The 12,454-nt window shown below is 40.4% G+C and overlaps 1 protein-coding gene across 1 annotated transcript in view; it reads left to right on the top strand.

Annotated features, from left to right (window-relative positions):
• The window catches only part of MED12L (mediator complex subunit 12L), a 479,380-nt gene that overhangs the window by 278,912 nt on the left and 188,014 nt on the right, over positions 1 to 12,454 (top strand). Inside the window, exons 29-35 of the mRNA XM_075937725.2 lie at positions 3,744 to 3,818; positions 3,942 to 4,132; positions 4,474 to 4,635; positions 8,068 to 8,179; positions 10,018 to 10,107; positions 11,572 to 11,681; positions 12,266 to 12,401. Coding sequence (XP_075793840.2) covers positions 3,744 to 3,818; positions 3,942 to 4,132; positions 4,474 to 4,635; positions 8,068 to 8,179; positions 10,018 to 10,107; positions 11,572 to 11,681; positions 12,266 to 12,401 — 876 coding nt within the window. The remainder of the gene's footprint in view (positions 1 to 3,743; positions 3,819 to 3,941; positions 4,133 to 4,473; positions 4,636 to 8,067; positions 8,180 to 10,017; positions 10,108 to 11,571; positions 11,682 to 12,265; positions 12,402 to 12,454) is intronic.

The following is a 12,454-nucleotide window of genomic DNA, read 5'->3' as shown; positions in this document are numbered from 1 at the left end:
AGGGGAAGTCCTCCTCCGTGCGGGCTGCCTTCGGCCCGTCACAATTACCATATTTTTTTTTCCTGTTGCATCAACATACTATATCAAAGTTTAAAGCAGCAAGAAACAAAGTTTAACATAAAGTTTGGTACTGGCCTTAGAAATGTGCCATTTTAGTGTTAAAACTCATCTTTAAACTACCCAATTGTGTGAAATTTGTAACTTAAAACCAGGTAATATGTAATATCTCTGTCCAATGAGATACTCATCATGCAAAGCTGTGGGATTGCATTTTTTGATTTTGTAAGTTTGTTACATTCAGAAGTGCTTGAAGTGTGGATTTTAAGAATGGGAACTAACAATTTTAATAGGTGTCGAAAATTTGTTCAAGTTCAATGGGTGTGTGAAAGCCATACAACTTTGACAAGGGTTCTCAAATGAAGTAAGAGACTTGAGATGAAAAGCATTTTTAAGATATTCAGATAACTTGGAGAAATCAGAAAACAGAGAAAATCGGTTCTGAAGACACAGTATCACAAAGTCTAACTCTGAATCTCTTTCAGTTAGTTCAGGCTCCCTCTTTGCTGCTGCTGCTGTGGCACTCAGAATTGTGGGTGATTTAGATGGAAAAGTATTACCTTGTAGATTTCTGGTGGCTTCCTGTTTTCTCCAATAGAAGGATTCATCCATCCTCTGTGAACCCTGGGTCTGGAAACATGTTAAGAATTTAGCCTATTAGGATGCAGTCCACATTCTGCTCACAAATGCTAATTGTTTAGATCAGCATGTAGGAATTATTGTTTACGGTAAACACTCAGCAGGTTTAACTTCCCTTGCTTTTTTACTCTGTCCGAGCAATACAATGGGTACCAAGTCACCTCATGCTGATGTATGAGCAAAGGGTCCCTACCCTTCATGGAAAAAAGTGTGGTATGATGTCTCTACGGCCCTTTCCATACCCAGTACCACAGGGGGGTTTTCAGAGGAGTCAGAGATCTACTTTTTAAAAAGACTGGGACACCACTCTACTAATTCCTATCCCATCCTAGCAATCAACAGGGAATCCATTGAAAAGTCAATCAGTTCTGAGGCTGTATTAACTGCTAGGTAAAAAATATATACAGGCAGTCCCCGACTTACGCGGATCCGACTTATGTCGGATCCGCAGTTACGAACGGGGCTTTTCTCGCCCTGGAGGACACGGACTGAGGGACCTCGCGGTCCCGCTGCCCGTGTACTCCGGGGCGAGAAAAGCTGCTCTGCGTCTCCCTGGTCTACAGACCAGGAAAACGCGGAGCAAAGCCGCGGAGGGGCTCGGGCAGCGGGGCAGCCCAGGTGCGCCTGGGCTGTTCCGCTGCCGGCTTCCCCCAGGCTTTGCAAAGCCGCGGAGGGACTGGGGCTGCGGGGCTTTGCAAAGGCGCGGCTTTGCAAAGCCTCGAGGGAAGCCGGCAGCGGGATACCCCAGGCGCGCCTAGGCTGCCCGGCTGCCCGAGCCCCTCCGCGGCTTTGCAAAGCCTCGGGGGAAGCCGGCAGCAGGACAGCCCAGGCGCACCTGGGCTGCCCGGCTGCCCGAGCCCCTCTGCGGCTTTGCAAAGCCTTGGCGGAAGCCGGCAGCGGGACAGCCCAGAAGCACCTGGGCTGCCCTGCTGCCCAAGCCCCTCCACGGCTTTGCTCCTCGTCTTCCTGGAGACCCCCCAGCAGACCAGGAAGACACGGAGCAAAGCTGGGGAGGATGTGGGCGGGACCGCGGCGCATCTCCGCGGTCCCGCCATCCGGGTTTCCCTGGTCTGCTGGGGAGCGCAGCTAGTGCGCCCCCCAGCATACCAGGCTTTTCTCGCCTGGGGTAGAGCAGCTGGGGCTGCTGGGTTGGTCCTGCAGCGCCGCTCCTCGGCACTACTGGACCAACCGGGCAGCACCCCAGCTGCTCTTCCCCAGGTGTCCCCAAGTCAGCCACTGCTTAAACTGATCAGCGGCTGACTACAGGAAGCCCGAGGCAGAGTTGCTCTGCCCCGGGCTTCCTGGAATCAGCCGCTGATCAGTTTCAGCAGCGGCTGACTTGGGGACACCTGGGGCAGAGCAGCTGGGGTGCTGCCCGGTTGGTCCCCACAGCGCCGTTCCTGCAGGGACCTACCCGGCAGCGCCCCAGCTGCTCTGTCCTTGGCGTCCAGATTCAGCTGCTGTTGAAACTGATCAGTGGCTGATTCCAGGCAGCCCAGGGCAGAGCAACTCTGCCTCGTGCTTCCTGTAGTCAGCCGCTGGTCAGTTTCAGCAGCGGCTGAATCTGGAAGCCAGTTCCGACTTACAAACAAACCTACAGTCCCTAACTTGTACGTAACCCGGGGACTGCCTGTATTTATCTCTGGGCTGAATTTGAGGAGGGTTCTAGGATAGCAGTGGGCGTAGCCATTGCTGATAAGTTTTTTGCAAAAGAGCCGTATTGAGCCAGTGTAAAGGCACAGGGTTTTTCACACACTCCAGTCACTTGCACAATATTTTCATTATCTATGATTTGTATTACTATAGCATTTAGGAGTCCCAGTCATGTATGAGGACCTCATCCCTGACCCAAGAAGTTTAAAATCTCAGCACAAGTTGAGAAAATGGTTAAATACATACAAACGGAGAAATACAAGGAAACGTGTGTACTAGTGAGCATAGGCTGTGGGCAGGGACCAAACTCCCTATCCATTCTCCAGGTGGTAAATCCCACCCCAACTATAGAATTACCTAACTGTTCTTTTGCACTTATTAATGTGGGGAAAATAAACGAAAAACACTTTATGGGAATATGTGTTCCCATGTAAAGCCCCAGTGTGTGGATGAAAAAATATTCTTGCCTCAATAACTGAAAGGTTTTATTTTTTGCATTGGTCTGACTTGGAAATTGTTTAGCTGCCCACTCAGATTCTTGTTTTTTACTCCTATGTAAACTTACAGCCCCCCTTGAAAACATAACTGACAACAAGCTAATCTACATGATTTTAGCCATGTAATCACAACTTATAGTATAGACATGACAGATTACTTTCACAACATAAAATTTGTGGTGTTGATTTCATGTGCAATAGATAAAAAGTTCAGGAACTCCCATAGCATCCAAATGACTATAGGTAAATAGGAGGCACTAAAGCCAAGCACATTAACTACATGACAATGTTTAAATAATACAGAACTACAGAACTGGTTTTGTTTTGTTAAAACAGCGATTTCAAGCCTAGTGGATTCTTTTATCATCTGCTTCTGCTCTGGACATGTTTTCATTAGAAAATTGTATCCTGTTTAAACAGCATTATGAAGAATGGAGTTAGCTAAGATTATGCTGGCTGGTGTGGACATGGACAAATCATATTCATCCTAATGTCAGATAATTATGATCAAACCTTGTGACATAATATTTAGGTGACATAATACTGTGTGTGATTTGATCTGTACTGAGGACAAACTATCTTGTCAGTGAATTCAGATTTCAATAGTTGTGTCTGAACACAGCAGAGTTGGTAACTTCAGAAGATTTGTCACATCCAAAAATTTGAACTGGTTAAAAATATTGATGAGCTTATATTATAGGTAGGGAGAATGCAAAGCGGTGATATATGGACTATTAGATCCTTGAATTATTTAGAAAAATTTACAGATTCCAAAGTTGTAAAGAACAATGTGAGAACCTGCTGTGTTGACATCAGTTCAATTGTTTCAATTTAGAGAGTTTTTAAAAATTCTACTGTAAACGTAACATTTTTTTTCATTTTAATAATTTTACTCAGAACTTAGATCAATGGACTCTCAGGCAGTCTTGGTTGGAGCTCCAGCTAATGATCAAACAGTGCATGAAGGAGCCTGTAAGTATTTGATTCTTTTAATGTGCTTATAAAATATTTAATTTAATAAAGTATGTAAAATTTGAACCTAGTCCATGAGCAAACATACCATGAATATGCTAGTTTACTTATGTTTCACTGTAGGGTTCTGGGTCTGTGGCTGAAATGAACAGCTTGTTGGATAATATTGCAAAGGCGACAATAGAGGTGTTTCAGCAATCCGCTGATCTAAACAATAACTCTTCTAACTCTGGTATAGGCCTCTTCAATCCAAACTCTGTTGGAAATGCTGACACAAGTAATACAAGACAGAATGGTAAAAAGACATTCCTAAGGTATTTTTGTGTAGCACCTTTTTAATTATTTTAACTGACTTAATGGTTAATAATCCATAGAATTAAATGAAAACTTTGACACGTATAAAGGCTTTTTGCCTTTGAAATGGGAAAGTTCAGGAAATGATACCTTGAAGGTTACTGTTTTACTTTTGTTTTATAGTAAACATTGGTGTTAGCCCCCAATTTTTTGGAATGTAGCATTTGTGGCTGCTTTGCAAATACTAGTTATCCTAGAAAAACTGTATCATCTGTCTCATTGCATTGGTTACAATGACTGAATATTATGTCAAGAGTAGATTGAGATTCTGGATGAAATAAGTTTGTGATTTTGCTTTCAGCTCTTCTGAACGTCAAGGCGTATGGTTGGTGGCTCCCTTGATTGCAAAACTGCCTACCTCAGTTCAGGGTAGGGTCCTGAAAGCTGCTGGAGAAGAGCTAGAGAAAGGTCAGCATTTGGGATCATCCTCAAAGAAGGAGAGAGATAGACAAAAGCAAAAAAGGTACAACCGTTAGCAATATTTGTATGCAATTTCAGAAGGCACACGGAAAGTAGAGCTTTAGGGGGGCTGTCTTTTTGCTTTTGCAAATCTCATAGGTCATCTTTTGGTGTTGCAAATCCCCAAATCAGCTGTGGTTCAGATCCTAGTTCTATTTTATCAAAAACAGTCAGTTTTGAGGGAAGTGGGGGGAGGAGAGATTCACTAAATGTTTCCATTTCCAAATGGGTGTACAGGACTCGGATTAAATATTATGCAAACGTGAATAATAAAGGGATGTGAAATCAATATGTATTTAATACACCCCAAATTACAACTGCCATCTCTTGCCTTCCTCCAACACAGGATATTTTTATAACCATTAAAATGTCAGTCTTAACATTGTGTTTTGGCAGTGTCATACCTAAGTTTACACGTAGGGGTGTGTCTCAAAAACTTGCCACCTGTTTGCCTATGAAAAATTGATAATCTTGTACCTGGACCTGCACTGCTTCCTTGTATGTCCTTAGAGTTATTCTATGAATTACCCTGGATGCTGTAATTAATTACATCCTTTAAATTCTTACCAACTTCTCCTTTTGTGTAGTTGTTCCAAGAAATCATAACTTATGGTACCAGATTCTCTAAATCAAGTGATATTTCCTTGTTCTATATGCAGATAGTTGAAGTCACTCATGATTGCAACATCATGATATTTTGTTACTTTTTTTGTTTGCTTCAGCATTATGTGCTTAGCATATTTTTCCTGACTAATAGACCAGTAATATGACTTTACCAAAACATTTAGCATTTGTATCTATATGGACAATACTGTATGATTCTCGTTAGATTCTATGGAATAATTTTTGTATAGTGCTATTCCCCCACCCCTGCAACATAACCTATCCTTCCTGTATAATTTACAGTGAATTTTATCTTGTCATTGCAACATATTTGAGAGATGCCTAGTATTTTGAGGTAATCTCCATTGCTAGGCATACTGGTTGTATAGAGACATGTGAGTTTGGTTTCATATTTTTTTTACTGTGTCCATATATTATTTAATTCTTTTGTCTTGACACACTTTTTTTGGAGCTTACCTCTTTGATCTCAAGCTGGTTCCTTTTCCAAGTCAGTTGTAATTTCTGCCCTACCCTATACTGGATACAAATAACACCTTTGTGTTATTGACGTTCTTAGCATATTTCTTTGATTAACTTGAGTATTCCTTTGTACCTCTTTGTTTTTTTCCTAGCTATTTGTTTGTTTAAGCTTCTAACATTTGCCAGTTTGCTATTTCAGCAGCAAGATTCCGCACTAAGATGAAACCAGTCCCTTCCTGCCCATAAGAGTCTCCCAGTGCACAGAAAAGTTAGCCCCCTCATTTTGATATAATCTTCTCATCCCCATGTGAAGATCTGGAAATTTCTCCTGCGTAAACGTTCCTGTGACAATCAAGAGAAAACTTTCATAGACTTTTTATATCTATGCTTTGTCTTTGAGCATGTCTGCGCCAGAGCAGGAAGTTGTAATTTCCAGCATAGTTAGACCAACCCCCACCAGAGTACTAAAAGAAGAAGTATGTGCATGGCAGCAGGAGGGGCTAGTACCCAAGCATGTACCTTTGGTTTCAGATGAGATTGTACTAGACCCTAGACCACTTATGCTAACATGGCTTCACTTCTATTTTTAGTGCACTACCTAAATCAGAACTAGTGAGTATATGTTGATGTGAAGTTAAAATTACATGTGTAGTGCTTCAGTGAAGGCACACTGAGATGCATCTACTTGAGTAAAAGAGAGAAACTTTTACTGGTGCTTGCATGGCAAAGCCTTTACCACTTGAGAGAGTTTTAAACTTTGTTTCGTCTTATATCATCTACATTATTGTCAGAGAAGCTCCTGATTGGAGAATTTTTATCAGTTGTGGTGACGTAAGAGCTGGGGGGTGCTGTTTCGTTTTTCAGATCAGTTTGATAGCAATGATAACAATTATAACAATCCACATTGGGCTTTTCTGAAGAGCAAATGTGTTATAGAAATTGTTGAGAGAATGAATAGGGATTCCTATAGTGCCATCCTTAGGGCCACTACTCGGGCCAAAATCACACTTTGACTTATGCTTTCAACAGAAAAGTTTTTCTGCATTGCTTTTTTTTATATCTTTGGAATTTTTGGACCCTTCTAACTACTTATCCCCTGAATTATAAAAGCAAAAATTAAATGCTGAATACAGCTGTTGAACAGTTGTATGCAGACGTGCATGTGTTGAAATTAATACGTACATTTGATTTATAATCTATAATGGTGTGCAGAACTGTCAGTGAGTGTTACACAGTGAAAGATGTGTCTACATTATGAGGTAGGGATGTGATTCATTTGCTTGTTACACATATACTCATGTTAACTGTCATTGAGTTAACATGAGTATACACTGGTGGCTATGAACTGTGTAGTGTGCTGCTTCTATCCCTGATACCATGGCTATACTGCTATTTGTACTCATGCTAGCTTGATGAGAGTTAGTGCGTGTGTGTACTCAAGTAGGATTACCCTAGATCATAGGGTAGATGGAGCTTAAAACAATGTTAAAACAACTGAATTAAGCTTATCTGAATGCAAAGGCCTCTGCTGAAGTTTTTACTTTTTTTCCTCCTTCATATACTACTGCATGTTTGCACATTTATTTAATTTTCTGTTTGAATATATATTCCATTAGACTGGGTATTGAAGTTCTTACTCCAACATGGTTCCTATACCCTTTAATGGTAGTTTTATTGGGGGTCGGTCTTCACTAGGGAAAAGTTGTATTTTTAATTCATATTAGCTAAATTTTGTTACAATTCCCGGACAATTTACCGGGACCAGTTAACATAGCTTAAAACTACAACAGCCTTCTCTTCATTAGGATTCTAACACAGGGTCATTAACTTTACTTTTAAAAAAAACCATTAAAATCCTAGGGAGGACAAGGCAAGTGTTATTTTAAAAGCATGTTAGAAGAATGAGGTAAACCTTCAGGAAAGGTCTGGGATTTACCGTGCCCAGCTAACATGGATTAAAACTACCCCTGCAGTGTGTTCATGGGATTTTTAACATGGATTATTAACATGGATTAAAAATGGCTCATGTTTTCCAGAGTATGTCCTGACACTGTCCTGCAAGGTGCTGTGCCTCTTCATCTCCTATTGGCTGAAACAGGGGGTGAAGGGTTCAGCTCCACAGAGCTTCAGGATTTGACTCTTTATGCTTGGATCGGTCCACTTTATACACTCTCTGCTTTACACTTTGTTTAATTTCTGGCTTGCAGGGCTGTAACTTACTAAAACAGAAGCTGAAGTAGATCTCAGCAGCATTTTCTTCCAAGGAAAAATTATAGGGAAGGAAGGAAATGGAGAAGGGAAGTATCAGAATCATTTTACTAATTGAGTCTTATGTGTTTTGCCTCTTTTAAAGCATGTCTCTATTGAGTCAGCAGCCTTTCCTTTCTTTGGTACTCACTTGCCTTAAAGGACAGGATGAGCAACGGGAAGGGCTTCTAACCTCACTGCAAAATCAAGTTAATCAGGTAAAACAAACATGTATTAATGAGCACTCTTCACCTGATATTTGTGCCATCAGTTTTATGTATATCAGATCATGCGAAACTGGTAAGGTTCCTAAAGGTCAGCACACTGATTGCAGAAATGAATTGTCAAATGAAGAAAGAATTGAAGATGAAAAAAACTTGAGCTTATCTGCTCATAAGAATGAGCAAATGTTCCTTTAACAGCAAATGAAAAATAACTTTTTCCTGCTCACTGACCAATAACATTCTTAGAGTGTTTCTAAAAATAATAGAATAAAAGCAATTGTGGATTTTCATTGACAGGGAAACCCCTCCCATCGTTTCATGTCTGAGTTTTTCCAATTATAATTTTTTTATTTTTCTGGAAAAAGGTCTCTCTTTTTAGTTGATGCTAATTAGAAATGTATATTAATATTTTTGTAAATTATTTATCCGAAAATTATTCAGTCCTCCAAAGCAACCCTGCAACTTTTTTTTGCAAACTTATACATTCACATGTCCATCTTCCCTGCCACTTCTACACCAGTTCCTTCCTTCCCACCTGATTCCCATTCTAGCCCTCAAGATTGTAAGCTCTGTCTGATACTGTCTGTCTTTTTATTGCCTGTTTTCAGTGTCTCTAGATGCTACTTGTGTCAGATCTAGTCCCTGGCTTTGCAGTAGCATCTGGAGACACTCAAAACAGTCTCTTTGGAACCTCCCTTCAGGAAATTGAAGGATGCTATCAAATCCCTCCTCACTCTTCTGCAAACTAAATAAGCCAAAATCCCTCAGCCTTTCCTTATAGGTCATGTGCTCCAGCCCCCTAATCATTTTGGTTGCCCTTCTGCTGGATCCTCTCTACTGTGTCCACATCCTTTCTATAGTGGAGGGCCCAGAATTGGATGTAATACTCCAGCTGTGGCCTCACCAGAGCTGAATAAAGGGGAATAATCACTTCTCTAGATCTCCTGGAAACTCTCCTCCTAATTCACCCCATTTTGCCATTAGCCTTCTTGACTACAAGGGCTCACTGTTGACTCATATCCAGCTTCTCATTCACTGTAATCCCCAGGTCCTTTTCTGCTGAACTGCTATTTAGCCAGTCAGACCCCAGCCTGTAATAGTGCTTGAAATTCTTCCGTCCCAAGTGCAGGACTCTGCACTTGTCCTTTTTGAACTTCATCAGATTTCTTTTGGCCCAGTCCTCCAATTTGTCTAGGTCACTCTGGACACTATCCCTACCCTCCAACGTATCTACCTCTCCACCTAGCTTAGTGTCATCCACAATCCAATCCCTCATTCAGGTCATTAATAAAGATGTTGAATAAAACCCTAGAACCAATCCTTGGGGCACTCCACTTGAAACGAACTGCCAACTAGACATCGAGCTGTTGATTACTACCCATTGGGCCTGACAATCCAGCCAGCTTTCTTTTCACCTTACAGTCCATTTGTCCAATCCATACTTCCTTAGCTTGCTGACAAGAATATTGTGAGAGACTGTATCAAACCTGATGACTGAGTTCTTAGCCTGTGGTATTCTATGTGGCAGAAAATATTCATTTAACAGAATGGATGATAAAAAATGTTTCCCTTTATAAAAACAGTAGCAAGATATAGTCTCACTATCAAAGCTAACAAACAACTATCTCCTCTATTTTAGTTCATTGTAGATATAAACATTAAATGGGGCTAAAATGTATCGAGCCCAAATTCAATGAAGGCATGAAGATTAAAAGTGAGAAAATTCTTCCATAGTTCTTTATAAATAAGACTGTATCAAGACGGGAGGAGTAAAACTATTTAACAGTTAAATGGGGAAAATCTACATATATTCAAATAACTGTTGTTCTTAGATCCTAAGTAACTGGAGGGAAGAACGATACCAGGATGATGTTAAAGCTAGGCAGATGATGCATGAAGCCTTACAACTACGTCTTAATTTGGTAAGGAAGAAGCATGAATACATTTTCCTTTGTATTTGTATTATCTAAAACAGCCATTGACTTAACATTTGTTTGCAGTTAACAATAAAAGGCAAGAAATGTGGAGAATAATGAAGTCTGCCTGCTTGCCTATTGGGTTTTGTACTGCTGCCCATATCCTTGGTACCTTCACATAAAATCAAATAGCAATAGCAAGGTACCTAGCAGAATCAACATTTTTTCCCTTTCTCTTGTCCTTTCTTCCTTTCCCCCCTTACCTATATTATGTTTGCAGAATGTCACAAATATGCTACCTTTTTCTGGAAGCTGAAAGCTTCAGTCCTTACGAACTGGTCACTATATGTTGATATAAAATGATTTTTTTGGAAATGCGCACTTGTCAGCTTAGAAAATCTCAGCCATAACTAGAAGATTCTGCCACATGTGGCAGCTGTGTGGCTAAATTCTAAATCAGCTTTGACATTTTTCAGCTAGGCCTCTAACTGTTGTATAAGTTGAGAGAGGTGGTTGAACAGCATTTTCCTCATTTTAATGCAACTCCCAATAAATGCTTAGCACAGCAGAATAGCTAACACTTAGAAACAGCATGCAAAGGCAAAATGGGGAAGCCCCAAAATAAAACAGAACAGCTGGGTGAAATCAGCAGATTTTAACCAAGGAGAAAGTGCAATGCTGAGCAGTCTTACAGTCAACAGACCCAGTCCTCTCCTATTTAAGTCAGTTTCATGAGTAATGTGGACTTTCAGTAGATGCACGATTGGGACTTAAGATTGTTACTCTGCACACTCTAAGAACATTCCTTGTACAAAAAAGCCAGCATGGAAACAGTTCAAGCCTTAGACTTTACTGAGAGAGACCGAATTGTGCCTACAGCAAGAGAAGCAACAAATAAAACTTATAGTTAAATATCTCCCTAGCATGTGGCTTCAGACCAGAGGTTAGCAACTGATCCGCCCTCCACTAAAGTCTGATGGAGGAGATTGGCTGACAGTGCATTGGGTATAGAGTCCCAACTCTTCAGTAACATGAGGTTCATGTGCTTCCCATGGTCAAGGCATCAAATCTGTTGCAATGTGTAGCTATTTCAATCTAACTGTGAGCCAGTGTCACCAATTGGTAGTATCCTTTTCTTCAGATCTTTCAGCAGCAGCAACATTAACTATTTTTACTCTAATTTTGGACAAAGAGAAATTGTAACCCTTTGAAATCAGTGAGAATCGTTCCATTAACCTCAGTGGATGTAGGATCAAGGTCAAATGTGTTAAGACTGATATTGCAATCTTTTTTTCAGCCCTTTTTTGCAGTGTTATATTGAGGCAGGGAGAATCAAATCTTATTGTCAAATAATTTCTCTATTTAATGTATAAATTACTCAGTGGAGACAAGCCATCAAATCTAGTATAACTATTAAATATTTTTAAATATGTAAACATGTATATGTTTGTTTTATTGTTTTGCATGTAGGTTGGTGGAATGTTTGACACTGTGCAGAGAAGTACTCAGTGGACTACAGACTGGGCATTGCTGCTCCTTCAGATAATTACTTCAGGAACTGTTGATATGCAAACCAACAAGTAAGTTACTCTTACTATTCAATAGTTCATTAATATCTATAATACTTTGAATGTATGTGTCATATGTATGTGTTTATCATAGCTTACTGTAGTCACAACCCTGATTTGGGGAAGTGCTCTTGGGGGGGGGGGGGGGGGGAGGAACGACACTTATGCAAGAATTTAAAATTAAGTACTTCCTTAAATACTATTCTGAGTAGGGGTGTATTTAAGCATGTATTTGGTGCTTTCCTGATTCAGGGCCTATTTTTTCTATTGGCCATTTACATCAACAATTTATATGATGTTATAACCTACATAGGCTCCTTTTTGCAGATATTTGTGTGCACTTGTTTGACCAGGCACCTACATGTTACACTGGGAGTTATACAAGCTGCATGGAGTTCATGAGTATGCAAAATATGCCTGAAATATCTGGTTCCATAGCCTAAACAAGTGTCAGTAGTCTTTGTCATAACCTAGTTCCAAGATGTTTTGATGATCATGTTACTATAAAAGTTAACCCAGCATTTAAAATTCTATTACAAGATGTGTCAGTATTGCTCTTCAAGACGCAACATAATACTTGTCTTTTTACATCCTAGTGAATTATTCACAACTGTGCTTGATATGCTGGGAGTTCTCATCAATGGAACTTTAGCCTCTGACCTATCAAATGCATCCCAAGGGGGGTCTGAAGAAAACAAAAGGGCATACATGAATTTAGTGAAAAAGTTGAAAGTAAGTTCTGGACCTCTGATTTTTAACTGCACTCCTGTTGAATCATGGTTTAG

The sequence above is a fragment of the Pelodiscus sinensis genome, chromosome 10 (genome assembly GCF_052426305.1).
Source record: "Pelodiscus sinensis isolate ZL-2025 chromosome 10, ASM5242630v1, whole genome shotgun sequence".
Classification (NCBI taxonomy): domain Eukaryota; kingdom Metazoa; phylum Chordata; order Testudines; family Trionychidae; genus Pelodiscus; species Pelodiscus sinensis.
The sequence above is the reverse complement of the archived record's forward strand: the minus strand, read 5'-3'. Positions and strand labels throughout refer to the sequence as shown.